The sequence below is a fragment of the Panicum hallii genome, chromosome 4, assembly GCF_002211085.1.
Source record: "Panicum hallii strain FIL2 chromosome 4, PHallii_v3.1, whole genome shotgun sequence".
Lineage (NCBI taxonomy): Eukaryota > Viridiplantae > Streptophyta > Magnoliopsida > Poales > Poaceae > Panicum > Panicum hallii.
The window spans coordinates 779821-793723 of record NC_038045.1 but is presented as its reverse complement, the minus strand read 5'-3'; the positions used below and the strand labels follow the sequence as shown (position 1 = coordinate 793723).

The 13903-nt window shown below is 47.2% G+C and overlaps 2 protein-coding genes across 2 annotated transcripts; one reads left to right on the top strand and one right to left on the bottom strand.

Moving 5' to 3' along the window:
- Positions 1–1077: 1077 nt before the first annotated feature.
- Positions 1078–5781, bottom strand: LOC112889225 (probable protein phosphatase 2C 60). The gene is made up of 5 exons (XM_025955742.1): positions 5326–5781; positions 4113–4539; positions 3613–3980; positions 2548–2784; positions 1078–1783 (listed from the first exon to the last, which is right to left on the bottom strand). The coding sequence occupies exons 2-5, from the start codon at positions 4429–4431 to the stop codon at positions 1523–1525; spliced, it is 1185 nt and encodes a 394-aa protein (XP_025811527.1). The 5' UTR covers positions 4432–4539; positions 5326–5781; the 3' UTR covers positions 1078–1522.
- Positions 5782–11082: 5301 nt separating this feature from the next.
- Positions 11083–13758, top strand: LOC112891012 (aspartyl protease family protein 1-like). The gene is made up of 7 exons (XM_025957906.1): positions 11083–11661; positions 11770–12378; positions 12465–12600; positions 12705–12790; positions 12875–13044; positions 13131–13202; positions 13319–13758. The coding sequence occupies exons 1-7, from the start codon at positions 11342–11344 to the stop codon at positions 13531–13533; spliced, it is 1608 nt and encodes a 535-aa protein (XP_025813691.1). The 5' UTR covers positions 11083–11341; the 3' UTR covers positions 13534–13758.
- The last annotated feature ends 145 nt before the right edge of the window (positions 13759–13903 follow it).

Sequence of the window (13903 nt, the reverse complement as noted above, 5' to 3'; positions counted from 1 at the left end):
TACAGACATCTTTGCCGTGCTTGGGTTCTTGTGATCTTGTCTCGTCGCTTCAGTTTCGTCAGGGTTTGGCAAATTCAACGACGAACAGCTTGGATGGATTTCACTCAGAATTGTGCAGCTCCAACCGAAATCCTTTTGAGTTCATTCAAAAGCTCGTGACTGGAAGCAGGATTTGATCCCCGTTTCGCTTGGGCTGGTTGGCGCGCCGACACAGGGCCGGCAGCAGGGGGCTGGATTGGTTAGGTTAGGTTAGGTTAGGTTCGGTCAGGTCAGATAATTCATTCATGGCGTTCTTCTCCTCCATGAGGAGGATATCATACAGTATAGATTATCATTATGTCCGAATCTGGCTGGGCACAACGCTACGCTACGCATGCGCGCTTGCATATGCGTTGCAGCTGCGCCAAGCCAATAAATTCGGATCTGAATGATCCGACGAGCCCGAAACAAGATGAGCTGCTGCCCCGGTGTGGCCGGACACCTGCTGCCTCATCAGCGCCGCGCCATGCGGACATGGAGGCATGGAGGTGAGACGAGCATGCATGGGGCGCCCGCGGTGGGTGAGAATTAGGTGAGTGGGGGATTGCGCCCATTTCCTGTTTCGCCCTGCTCCTCATCAGTCATCAGTCATCACACATCTGCCGGGCGAAAACGAGGGAGAAACCAGCGGCACATGCTGCTGTTAGAGCTTCTCCATCCTATCTTCGAATTACTACAGTATCGTTTTTGGTATATATACTAGTTTTGACCATCACTCCATCAGTATCTCTTTAAATATCTGAAATTTTACTTTTGAAAATGGTACAGGCCCGCCTTCAAAAGTAGTTTTCAAATACTCTACATGTTTGCTAAATTTTAATGGTTTAATGCTATATGGTCAAAATAGTGTCTCGGCCATGTCGCCGTCTGAAACAACAGTTGAAGAGTATAAGATCAATGCAATCTCAACACAATCAATGAGATCCAGTTTCTGTTTTAGAAGCATAAGCACTTCATTGCAAGGAGCAGCAAAGCTTCAAACGTACCAGTCTAAACAGCATTGCTAGGAATATCCACACATCAAGATGACAAACAGCATTTCGCTTCACCAGTGGTCAACAGACAACAGTTTAGATTCAGCGAGTCAATACAGTATCCATACAAAGCATACATACACTTGACACCACCAGTTAAACAAGTTACACCTCTCCTTTTGGCTGCTTATTATTATTTCATATATATAGTATATGCACTAGGTTAATTCCACGACTGGAATGAACACACACTTGCCTTTCCAGGTGGAAGATTTCGCGCTTTCTACGGAGCATCATCAGAACAACTGGGAACCTATTGAACTGAGTCAACCTTGACACATACACTACTGTGATGGGATTAAGGGACACCGGGATAGGAGCTTATGTACGTCTCCTATTTCTTTACACCATTGAGGGGATGGGTGGTCTTGGCCGATACATGCATAACATATTCAACACATGGAAAAATAACCTTCATCAGAAAGGTGTGTCATCACCGCCCCTTCTAGTCACGTTGGTGTGAGCGTGTTACTGCGCATGCTGGCGTTACTGCGCATGCTGGCGCCGCCACCTCGCAGGGAAAGAGCGGGACCTCGGTTCGTGCTCGCCCTGCTTACGAGGCTGGAGTCAAGGAACACTACTATGACTGTTATGTCGTCGTGGAAGTGGCGGCGAACACCCCGATCAATCTTCTTGAGGTCCGAGTACCTCATCTCTCTTTTCTTGGCTGCTGCTTGCAGTGCCGCTCTTATCAACTTCCTAGCGCAGCCCTGAAAGATCAAATATAGACATGAATCATCAGAGGATGCAATTATCACTCCACTTAGCGGTCAGCTACCATCATATATTTAAGCCATCTTCTGTTTGGCTAAGAGCACTATGTACATGTACTGAGCTTTTCTTACAATAATATTCATAAAGAAAAATCAGAATTTGTTGCACTATCATTTGCAGAGCCTTTCTAAGAAGATTTAAGCACATATACATTTTCCATCAGCTAAACAAGGTGAAAATTTAAAAAATGATTCTATGCTTCCAGGATAGGAATGAGAACTTCAACCGCTATTTTGATTTTCTACCGTGCATGCAACAGTAGCGGATCATTATTTTGTGAATACTATGATCCCTATGTTTTGTTTATATGCAATTCCAAACAAATGAAAAGGTACACATGCAAAGTGCCCAGGAACCATATTTTTTATTATTGTAAATCAATGATATTTGCAGGTTACTCCCTCATTCCTTTTCAAGGATGCAATACTGCAATAGTGTAAGCCAATTCTGCACTTGGCAAATTCACCATGTGATGAGCACGCAGTCCGTGTCACAACAGTGGAAGGTAGTAACAGGTTAATATCTTGAGTTCGTTGAAACATAAATACGGTAATTTAAGACATGTTTATATTTTTTTATTCATGATCAGAAGAACTAGATCTGAAATAGCAGACCCATAAGGTTGCACATGCTAGCAGTAGAATGTCAAGTACTGTGTGTTTGTGATGTTAGCTCATACACACGGAAAAGAGTAACTTACATTGCGTGGGCTACTGCAAACAATATCAACAGCCTCTTGGTTGGTTAAGTGCTCCCAAAGACCATCAGATGCAAATATGAGAAACTGATCATGTGGTTGTAGTGGTTGCACACAGATTGATGGTTCTGAACTTAGTATAGGCTTGTGAAAAGGTTCGCGGAGGCGAAATTTTGCGTATAGAGGCTCCCTGTTGAACTCTTGCTTTTTCAGATAAGCATCACCGATTGATCTGCAGACCTGCAACATACAATAGAGAGCCAACAATTGACGAATATGACAATGTAGGAAGTATTTTCAAATCTGTTAGTTATTACTCATACAAAAGCTTATCATATATCTAAGCATCTTAGCATAGTAAGACCGCATGGGTATTTGAGGATTAGACTCAAGCCCTTCAGAGAGCAGATTGGCAGGCCATTAAACTCCAACACAAACAAGTAAGGAGAGCGGAGGTTAAGGGGGACTAACATCAAAATATTTTTTTCAGTTATAAAAATTTAAGCTAATCGATGAATAAACCAGAATGAAAATGTTATTTGCTACAATACTTTGGTAGTAGTACTAACTAATGAGGAAAGACTTAATGATCTTTGTGATAATACATGCTTCAGGCATTAACAATGCATAAAAAAAACCCCAGCACAAATCCAATTCTTAAGCTCCCCGCTAATGAGGAATGGTAATGGTGCTGCAATCTTTCATAACAAAAGCAGTATCTTGCATAAATGGGTATAAAATTATTTCTGCTGCGTTGTTAGTGCCACCTATAACTACTTGCTTTTGTCATTCAAAGACGTACAGGAATGGTCTCATTTAGTAAACAGCATCAACTGATAAGGAGAATGGCTATATGGCACTGAAGCCATATGATCAATTAATAGGTAAAAACCTCCGTTGAGCTGAGCTCGAACGCAGGTTGGCGTGGGCATAGCTAGCGCACTTACCAAACAAGCTATTGCTCGTCCACAAGACCACAAAAACTACCAGTGCATCTATTGCCAGTATGAAATGAGCAACCGTAATGAAACCTGAAAGCCACAAATGTTTCAGTTACAGAGAACATACCTGAATTAGTCCTTTTACACGCCAAACATTGTGCTTGAGAACAACAATATGCCTATCATCCGGGTGCATTGACTGCAGTTCCTTTCTCACTGACTCAATACTTACGTTATGCTCCGCTGACAGTTGGACAGCCAAAACTTCTCCAGTGGCCTTAACATGTCTTCCTAAAACAACACGGGAATCCCCAACGTTGGCAACATAAAGCATGCCACCACAAATTACACCGACAAGGCAGCATGAGCCCACAGCCGCTATCTGAGGCTTTACAGGCCACTGTTTGGTAACAACAGAGAAGAATCCATCTTCTGTAGCTTCATATGCTTTCTTCAGGACATCAGCAGACATTGAATTCTGCTCAGATGCAAACCCTGCAACACAATCCATGAAAGAATGGATTAATCACTGGATTGCTCCCTTTAAGCGGAAACTGAAAACATTGTGCGGATATAACATTAAGAAAGGAAAATAATGAGCATGGTATTACAAGGTTAGCAAGTTACTTTTCAGATTCTGGAAGAGATGATCGTTGATGTAGCAAGCCGTCTCTGGACCACCATGTCCATCGTAAACGCCAACAAAAGTGCCATACGGTCCAGAATCTAGAAAGCTCAATGGACCCGACTCAATCTGACATTGGTCCTCAAGTAAGTTATTGGCTTGGACAACAGCCATGGAGAATTCCCCATTGACATGCTGCCCGGTATCCTTGTACCATAGAAGTCCATCCTGCCTACCGGCAGCATCTGAGCCTGTTCGGGCATGCCGGTTTGATGACGGTCGCCAGCACGCCCGCAACAAGTTCATCAATGTCACTAGCATCCCTCATCAGTCATCCCTTCCACATACGCCTTCGAGTTCGCTTCATCTGTGGTCCAAGAAAAGTGCTGTTGGATTTCTCAGCACGCCAGTGTTGTTCTTCCCTTTGTCCTGGAACAAAAACAGCTAGAAATGAGCCAAACATAGCTATGGCTAAGACAATTCTCAGAAGCTCATTGACTTGAAACCTCTGCATAGGTTCAAGGATAACAGCACCTTTTGATCACTATTTCTTTTCTTTCATATCAGTTAGCAATACCATTACAGATATCATATCAGTGTGGGCATAGCTGCTCACCAAAAACTCTCGGGGTTCAGAAATCTCCTTCTTAGTATTACTACACTAGAAGTGGAAATAAACATCACGTGCCCTCTGAACGACTGTTCAAAGCTAGTACTAGGCTTTATAAACACTGACATCTAGCGACAAATGCAGAATTTTTTTAGTACTACTGCTAACGGATGAACCAGGCATGTAGTAAATGACAATCAAAACCAATACCCAGAAAGTTCATTATACAAAGCCTCATCTCCTTGGATAATTGCAAAGCTTTCTCGGGCCTCATTTATACCAATACGCAGATCAACGGTATCATCAACAGGGAGCTACGGAGAAACCATAATTCACACATTAATTTCCCCGAAAATCCTCTATCCCTCCATCTAATTGCGCAGGCGCTTCCCACTCAGGACAGGCAACCCATCCATCAATTCTCGAAAGCACGCAATTTCCTAGCCCGAACAAACAAACACAAACAATGGAACCACAACACAACACTCAAACGCCGAGAAACAACTGGCTAAACTCGCTGATTCGGACGAAGCGAGGCCCCAATCCAGGACTCTAAGAGGTGGGGGCTCGCGGGGAAGAAAAGAGTGGCCGGAAAAAAATCGCACCTCTGCGTGGGCGGGGCGCCCAATTGGCGGGCTCGGTCTGGGATTCAGCGAGTAGGGGCGAGGGGTCTCGATCGAATCGCTCGATTCGGGCGTCGCGACGCTGCTCCTCCTCCCCCTCTCTCTCTCCCTCCTGTCTCACCCTCTCTCGGTCTGGACCAGGGGGAGAGGAAATAGCAGTCGCGAGAGACAAAAGGGGAAAAGAAGCTGGAGCAGCCGCCCAAACGGGTCGGGTGGCTCCCTCCCGCCCGACCCGACCCACGAGAAGACGAGGGGGGGAGAGACCGCGCTGCGCGACCGACCGGAGCCGGGGACGACGGGCGGCGAAGGCTGACGGACGGAGCAACCGCGGCGGCCGCGGAACACCGGCGTCGGGTGGGGCTTCGTGGCGGCGGGCGACGGATGCAGCGAGTGGCGGCGGAGCGGTGGGAGTGGCGCGAAGGCGAGGTGTGTGGTGTGGCCCGTTGCAACAGACAGGGTAGATGACGTGTGATGAGTAGACAGAAAAGAAAAGGTAGAGGGATTTGAGGCTGGCGCCCCTGTTGAGATTCTAATTGCGGATCAGTCCCTAGAGAAAACCTACCTGCTGAAAACATCTGACCAAATTCAGCGACTGTTCATTCATCTCAAGACAAAACAAAATTCGTTAGACTCAATGTCGAATTCGTCACTTCGCGAAACAGCCAGAAGATTCCTCTCTCGGTGTTATCTCTTCGATCCCAAGAGGAATAAGAAGTTTGTTATCTGACCACCTGATTTGTAAATGTGTTCACATGTGGATGCAGTTGGTCTGGCCACACTTGGCTGATGACTCTGCCCGGCAGCTTCACCTACCTGTCCAGAGGTCATCCTCGGCTTCTACGGCTCAGTCGAAAAGCCACAAGCTTTTCAGGATCCAGCTCCTGGATTCTGACCAACTACGTACAGTAATTCACTGTCAAACTGAATACCCATTGTTCAGTTTCTCGACTGGCCCGAATTCTGAATCTTTGCGTCTGAACCCTGAAAATTCAGCAGCTGGAAAGACAGGACGCCGACCGGTATCAGCACAGTATTGTGGAATTCGTCTCTTTTTTAAGCCGCTGTTAAGCACAGATAACAACATGATCAGATTGTGGTGCAGGAGCTGATGAGAGCCTGCACCAGCAAACACCCAGTAACGACGCATGACACCAACCCGGTGCCTTTGTATCCACTGTAGCAATGCTGCACATAGTCCTTCACGGCATGGCTTTGATTCGGGCGTTCACACTGACCATGACCGGATCATGTCAAATGCAGATGAACATTGACCGATTAATTAGTGGGAAGAGGTGTTAGTTAGTTCGATTAATAGTAGCCTAATACATGTCCGATGGATAGAGCGAGGTGGTGATGAATCGGCCCATTCTGTCCCATGACAAAAAAATAAAAATTAAAAAAATAAAGCCGAGTTCAGACTTCGGAGGTAGTCCAACCATTCCGCAAACCAAACACGCCATAGGAAGAAGAGGCCTTGTGCTATGCTTCACTACAACTTAGAATTCCATGCCAGACCTTCATGGCGTGTTGCCAATTGCCACCCAACGATATACGACTTGTTGTTGTCTCACCTGCCTTCACCTCCCTAGAGGTCAATAGTGTTAGGTAGCTGATCTGCCTGGATGTCTATCGTTTTCAGACTCAGCTTCAGCTCCTTGGTGGTTTCATCAGGGCCTCTTGTTTATTTGTCTATAAAAGGTCGTGCTTTGCTGCCTTGTTCATGTGTTTTTCAACCCCTTAAAAAGTATGCAAGATTTTTATGGCCAATCTATGTAAGCGCTGTACCTAAACAAGTGTCAGATAAAATTTAAGGGGAGTAGCTATGTGACAATCTCTTCCTGTTGGGAGACAATGCAAAGGTATGCTTATTTTTTACGACTCAGTCCAAGTTCTCATTCTGGTGAGATTTCAAGGAGAATGGTCATCAGGATGACCGGCATCGAAGGGCAAGTAGAAGAAAATCAGCACACATCGCTGTACCAACTGTTTTCTGCTTGCGAATGGAACTTGAAATGTGTACTACTTGTGGTAGTAAAATGTCTATGCCTCTCAAATGTCAATGTTAAAATGGAAGTTTGGGAGCTACTCTCTCTCCACCTTTAAATATAATATGACGTTTAGCACAAGCTAATTAGGTTAGACTGTTGTCAAGCATCATACTAGTATTAACGATATACAATTTGAAAAGGAGGGAGTAAAAAGGAAGTATCAATCTTCATGATCCTCTAGGACTTGATCTGCGCGATATGTATAACAAATTCAGATATACGCTCCGCAGCACTACATGGAAAAACAGATCCGCCGTGGCCATTGGTCGATGTTGGATGGAAAGTCTTGTGCATAATTGATAGTTAGATTAGATGCAAGAAAAAAAAGGATTAAGGGGAGTGACCATGTGCAGGCCTTTCTCTTTAGGATACCGTACCAAAGATTCAGTTTTTGGGCGGTTTCAGTGAAGTCTTGGTTCCGACGAGAAGTTTCCAGGAGAATATTTGTCGTCCGGCCAGAGCAAGTACAGGAATTCTCTTCTTTGTGCATGATTCTCAGTGAAAATGATTCAGAGTAGTAACCTTCTTTGCCAAAGTCCTGGGCCTTGTTTAGATCGCTTCCAAATTCCAAATTTTTACACTCTCTCTCCATCACATCAATTTTGGGACACATGCATGGAGCAGTAAATGTATGTAAAAAAAATAACTAATTGCACAGTTTAATTGTACATCACGAGACGAATCTTTTAAGCCTAGTTAGTCCATAATTAGATAAAATTTGTCAAATACAAACGAAAGTGCTACAGTATCAAAAAGTTCCAAAAGTTATAAAAACTTGCGATCTAAACGGAGCCCTGATATCAAGCGTACGGAGGTTTGAAACGGAGAAGATTGAGTGATAATAGAAGTCTCGTCAAGCCAGCACCGTTGCTGTCAGTCTGAATCTCCATCACAATCTCAGTGGGCAGTGCATTACTGGAGAAGTGACAGCCAATAATTCATATTAGAAGAGATGAGTTATCCGGAACGGCTTAGAACATAATATAGTCTGGACTAATAATACGCACTCCGATATTCAAAATTTAGTCAATTTTTGGTATTTGGTGAGCAATTTGTTATACCAATGTTTGATTTTGCTCTTAACTATGGTTTCATAATCATTGGGTTCTTAAGATTCTCCTGCGTATAGTATTTGGTTTAGGAAGGGAAATGAAGTGATGGGTGTAGAAGAGAGAAGAAGAGTGGATAATGACTAAAGGCAGTCAGCAAGAGACATCTGTGGTAGACAGGGTGCCCTATAGGCAGCTTCCGTGCATACGGAGGAGGTAGCATAAAGACTGGGTTAGAATGGATGGATAGATTGGCGATGGGATCACGCGTGTCCCCTTCAAAATCTTTGAGCGGCCCACTTAGCTTGAAGAACTGAAGGAACTAGGTGCATGCATCTGCTGCTAACGCAACCTACCATAGCACACCCTTGTTTGTTGTTTCTTACACCTCTCTACTTACTGATTTACTTATCCTTTTTTTTCTTTTCAGGCTGAACTGAACTTAAGCTAACACATAGCACAGTACTAGAAATGATGTGTTTAAGGCAGAGCAGATTTGATCTACTCTCTCCGTTCCAAAATATATGTTGTTTTAGCAAACCTAGATAAATATTGTATCTATATACATAGCAAAAATTATATATTCAGATTTATTACGGTATGGAACGGAGGCTCAGGTCAGGCAGTGGCCAGCACGAGTCGATCAGCCGACAAGGAGCAGCAAGTCGTAGCCGGAAGAAGCATTGTTACTCTTGATGTGCCGCCACCTCCGTCTGAATGGTCCGTCGGTGATACGGGAGAAATAAACCACACACGCGGCCGTGTAGCGCCTGCGAGCCTGCAAGACTGACGGTGCCAATGGGCCTCGCCGCCTTGGGCCGTATTCATTCTCCCGTCCCACCAAATGATGGGCCACCGCCGTATTTGGTGGTAACACGTATCGATCGGGCCTTCTGAGCATCTAACAGGAAAGCAAAAAGGACTAGGCCTGCCCGCGTAGTAAGGTGCTGTTCGGATCCAAGGGCAAATGGTAAAATTTTTACTCCTGTCACATCAGATGTTTGGACGCTAATTAGAAGTATTAAATATAATTTAATTAAAAAACTAATTATATAGATGAGGACTAAATGACGAGACGAATCTATTAAGCCTAATTAATCCATAATTAGCAAAATTACGGTAGCATTTGCCCTTTTGCACTTTGGGGTGTTTGGATCCAAAAGTGCAAAAAAAGTGCAAAAGAGCAAAAGTTTTGCACTTTCTCTTTCTCTTTCCATTGGATCCGAACAGGCCCTAAACTCAGCTTTTGATTTGGTACGCCCAAAAGTAAGTAGAGGATTAGTATTATTCATTCATTTTACGAGTATCGTATACTAATATAAAAAAACCAAACAAGCAAACAAAAGAGTCCAGCAGACAGCAGCAGTGCAGTACTACCATATTTTTCTTTCCCTTGAGGGGATCTCATATAAGAAAGAAAGGAACCAAAAGATCCTTTCTCAAAAATAAAGCAAATCTCCATGATTCAAAATCCCAGTGTGCTCGATTCACTTTTATTTACAGATAACTGGTAGTACTTTGATTATTATTATTTTTTTGCCTAGTCCAGCCAAACACAGAGATCTTCTGCTTAGGGGCAAAGATTCTCACCTTTGTCTGCACCCAAGAAGTATTTTTACTGTTAAGTCCAAATATGTGCCATTACATGTCAACATCATGGCTCCTATGGCCATGGTCGTGAGGTGGCAAACTTTCTTCTTCTTCTTCTTCTTCTTTAAAGAAAAAAAAAAGAGATTACGTGTATCCACAGTGCAGAGACCGCCTCCATCTAAAAAGATAGATACTGCCTTAGATTGTAATAAGGCCCATCAGGCCGGCCGGCACGACGAACAGAACAATTTTTTTATTAAGCTATTTAGTCATGTATGGAGAGAGCAAGCAATGTAACGGTGTGTTCGTTTCCTGGAGTCTAAATTTTAGAGAGATCACATCAAAGAGAATCTTATCATTTAGAAATATTAAATAAAGTCTAATTACAAAACTAATTGCAGAACCCTAGGGCTAATTCGCGAGATGAATCTAATGAGGTATATTAGTCCATGATTAGCGGATGATTACTGTAGCATCACTGTGGCAAATTATGGATTAATTAGGCTCATTAAATTTATCTCGCGAATTAGCACCCATCTGTGCAAAAAAAATTTATAATTAGACTTTATTTAATACTTCTAAACGATAAATTTTTTTTATATGATGGGTCTAAAATTTACAGACTAAAAAACGAACCCACCAAACGACAAATGCTTCTTCGTTGAACAACCTATAGAATGCGTTGGATTCCAGCAGGATTAGAGCTGCTCTGGATCGGACGTCGTCAGATCACATGTGCTAGCTGATGCTGTCCGTACGGACGCACTTCCAACGACCACGGATAATCAACGCTCCCAACTGACAGACAGATGACTATTCTAGATGAGTGAAAAAGTCCAACTCCCAACTTAGCATAAAAATCCTTCCCATTCTAAAATATCATGCCAATTCATTTTCTTTGCCGTGTGCTGACCGGTTGAAGGGATTTTCATAAATTGTAGAAAGAATAAGGACCTAAAGGTAAAATGTTTACCTGTGACAGTGACTCGCGCGACGGAGTCGTACGCGGACACGACCAGACCTTCCCGTCACCCCACTTCGTCGTCGTCGTCGTCGTCCACAAGCCGGCGGCCAACTCGCCAAGCTCACCGTTTCTTTCCATCCCCATCTCCGCTAGCTCCTCACCGTTGACCAAAGCAGCACACGGGAGGGGAGACTTTGACTTCTCCTCTCCCTCCGGTCCTCCTCCGCCTCCTCCCGGCCTCTACGGCTAATTCATCTAAAGACAGATGCCGGGTAAGCTTCAACCCACCAAACCTCAGCTCGCTACCTCATCTTGCCGCCTCTGCACGTCTCCGCGTCCTCCACCTCATGGCTCGCTCCAACCGCTACCGCCAGGACCTGTTCGTCATCGCCGTCGCCGTCGCGGCGGCGTGTCTTGCCGTCGTCGGGGAGGCGTCCTGCGTCGGCTTCGACCTCCACCACCGCACCTCCCCGGTGGTCCGGCGGTGGGCGGAGGCGCGGGGCCACCACGCCCTCGCCGCGGAGTGGCCGGCCAAAGGCTCGCCGGAGTACTACTCCGAGCTCTCCCGCCATGACCGCGCCCTCCTCGCCCGCCGCGGCCTCGCCGGCGCCGCCGACGAACTCCTGACCTTCGCGGCTGGCAACGCGACCTTCCAAGACCTCGGATTGTGAGTCCCGTCTGAATAAAAATGCTACGTGTCATCATGACAAATTGGAAATCAATCCACCAAGAACACGAAGTACTGAACCGATGATCGAATTCCATTTATTTGCAGCTTGTACTACGCGGAGGTTGCGCTGGGCACGCCGAACGCGACGTTCCTGGTGGCGCTGGACACCGGCAGCGACCTCTTCTGGGTGCCCTGCGACTGCAAGCAGTGCGCGCCGCTCTCCAACAACGCCACGGCGGACGGCGGGCCGCAGCTCCGCGAGTACAGCCCGCGGCTGTCGTCGACGAGCACGCCGGTGACGTGCGACAGCCCGCTCTGCGACCGGCCCAACGCCTGCAGCGCCGCCACCAACGGCAGCTGCCCGTACGGCGTCCGCTACGTGTCCGCCAACACCTCCTCCTCCGGGGTGCTCGTCCAGGACGTGCTCCACCTCACCAGGGAGGGCCCGGGCCCCGCGGCGCCCCTGCAGGCCCTCGTCGTGTTCGGGTGCGGGCAGGTGCAGACGGGCGCGTTCCTGGACGGCGCCGGCTTCGACGGCCTGCTGGGCCTGGGCATGGACAGGGTGTCCGTGCCCAGCGTGCTCGCCAGCAGCGGCCTCGTCGCGTCCAACAGCTTCTCCATGTGCTTCGGCGACGACGGCGTCGGCCGGATCAACTTCGGCGACGCCGGCAGCCGCGGCCAGGCCGAGACGCCCTTCATCCCCAGGAGCACACAGTCAGTTGCTTGCTGCTGCTCTGTCACGTTAGTTCAGCTTACTACTAACTACTTCATAACCACTTGCTGATTGATCCTGTCGGCAGCCCGACGTACAACGTGAGCTTCACGACGATCAACGTCGGCAGCGAGTCGGCGCCGGTGGAGTTCGCCGCCATCATGGACTCCGGCACGTCCTTCACGTACCTCAACGACCCGGAGTACACGGCGCTCGCCACCAATGTAAAAAAGTTCTCCAGGAGGATTTTGTGTTCATCCAATGTTGTTCAATTCGTTCGCGTCGATTGGCATCTGAAAGCATGGAATCTATCTCTGTTGGATTGCAGTTCAACTCTCAGATTCGCGAGAGGAGGACCAACTTCAGCAGCGCATCTGCAGGCCGTTTCCCTTTCGAGTACTGCTACAGACTCAGGTAAGCATGACCACCATCGCCTTCACACTCTGACGGCCTCTGCTCTGCGACCGTACGTCTCTCTCATCTGCGATCGCTGCGCAGCCCTGAGCAGACGGAGGTGGAGCTCCCGGTGGTGAGCCTGACGGCGGCGGGGGGAGCCCAGTTCCCGGTCACCGACCCGATCATCGTGTTCTCCGACAGGGCCAGCAGCCGCGCCGTCGGCTACTGCCTGGCCATCCTCAAGAACAACTTCGCCATCAACATCGTCGGCCGTAAGCTCCCTTCCTCGCTGTTCCTCCATTTCCGGTAGAGAAGAACAGTGAACTGACGGTGACCGACCTGATCGACGTGGATGCAGAGAACTTCATGACCGGGCTCAAAGTGGTGTTCGACCGCGAGAGATCCGTCCTGGGCTGGCAGAAATTCGACTGTAAGATCGGTCACGCTCCTCTCGTCGTCGCATTACCAGACTGGATGAAATCCACCGCCCTGTCTGAAATCCTGAATGTCTGAATCCGATCGCCCTGACACGGCAACCGCCTGCAGGTTACAAGAACGCCAGAGTGGCAGACGGGCCGGGGGGGAGCCCCAGCCCCGCGCCGGCGCCGACGACGACGCTCACGCCGCGGCAGAACGACGCCGGCAACAGGTACCCCGGCGCGGCGCCCGTGCCGCGGCCGCCGTCGGCCGGCTCGCGCCACGCCGCCGGCGCGCTCTCCCTGCTGCCCCCCCTGCTGCTGGGCGCTGCCGCCCTTGTCTGACGCCTGCCAGCGGCTTCTTCTTCTTCTGGACTGTGGTTGTGTACATATACACATAGATACTGCTCGACTCCGATTCAGAGTTCAGATTCAGGAATTAGGATAAGTTTTGCGTGTATATGGGAGACGAAATTTCTTGGTGGCGGCTGATGAGGGGCATTTCGTGATCATATATCGTATACGAATAAACGTATAATTGATTCCTTCTTAAGATGTTCCGTTGCAACAGTATGCAGAGTTCATGACTTCTTGTCCATTGCAGGCATTATTCTCTAAATCCATGAATAATAATGTGATCTAAATTCGCTCTAACATGTCAGAATGGACATTTGGTTTCCTGCGACTCTGCTTTATTGTCATGCAACAGTGTACT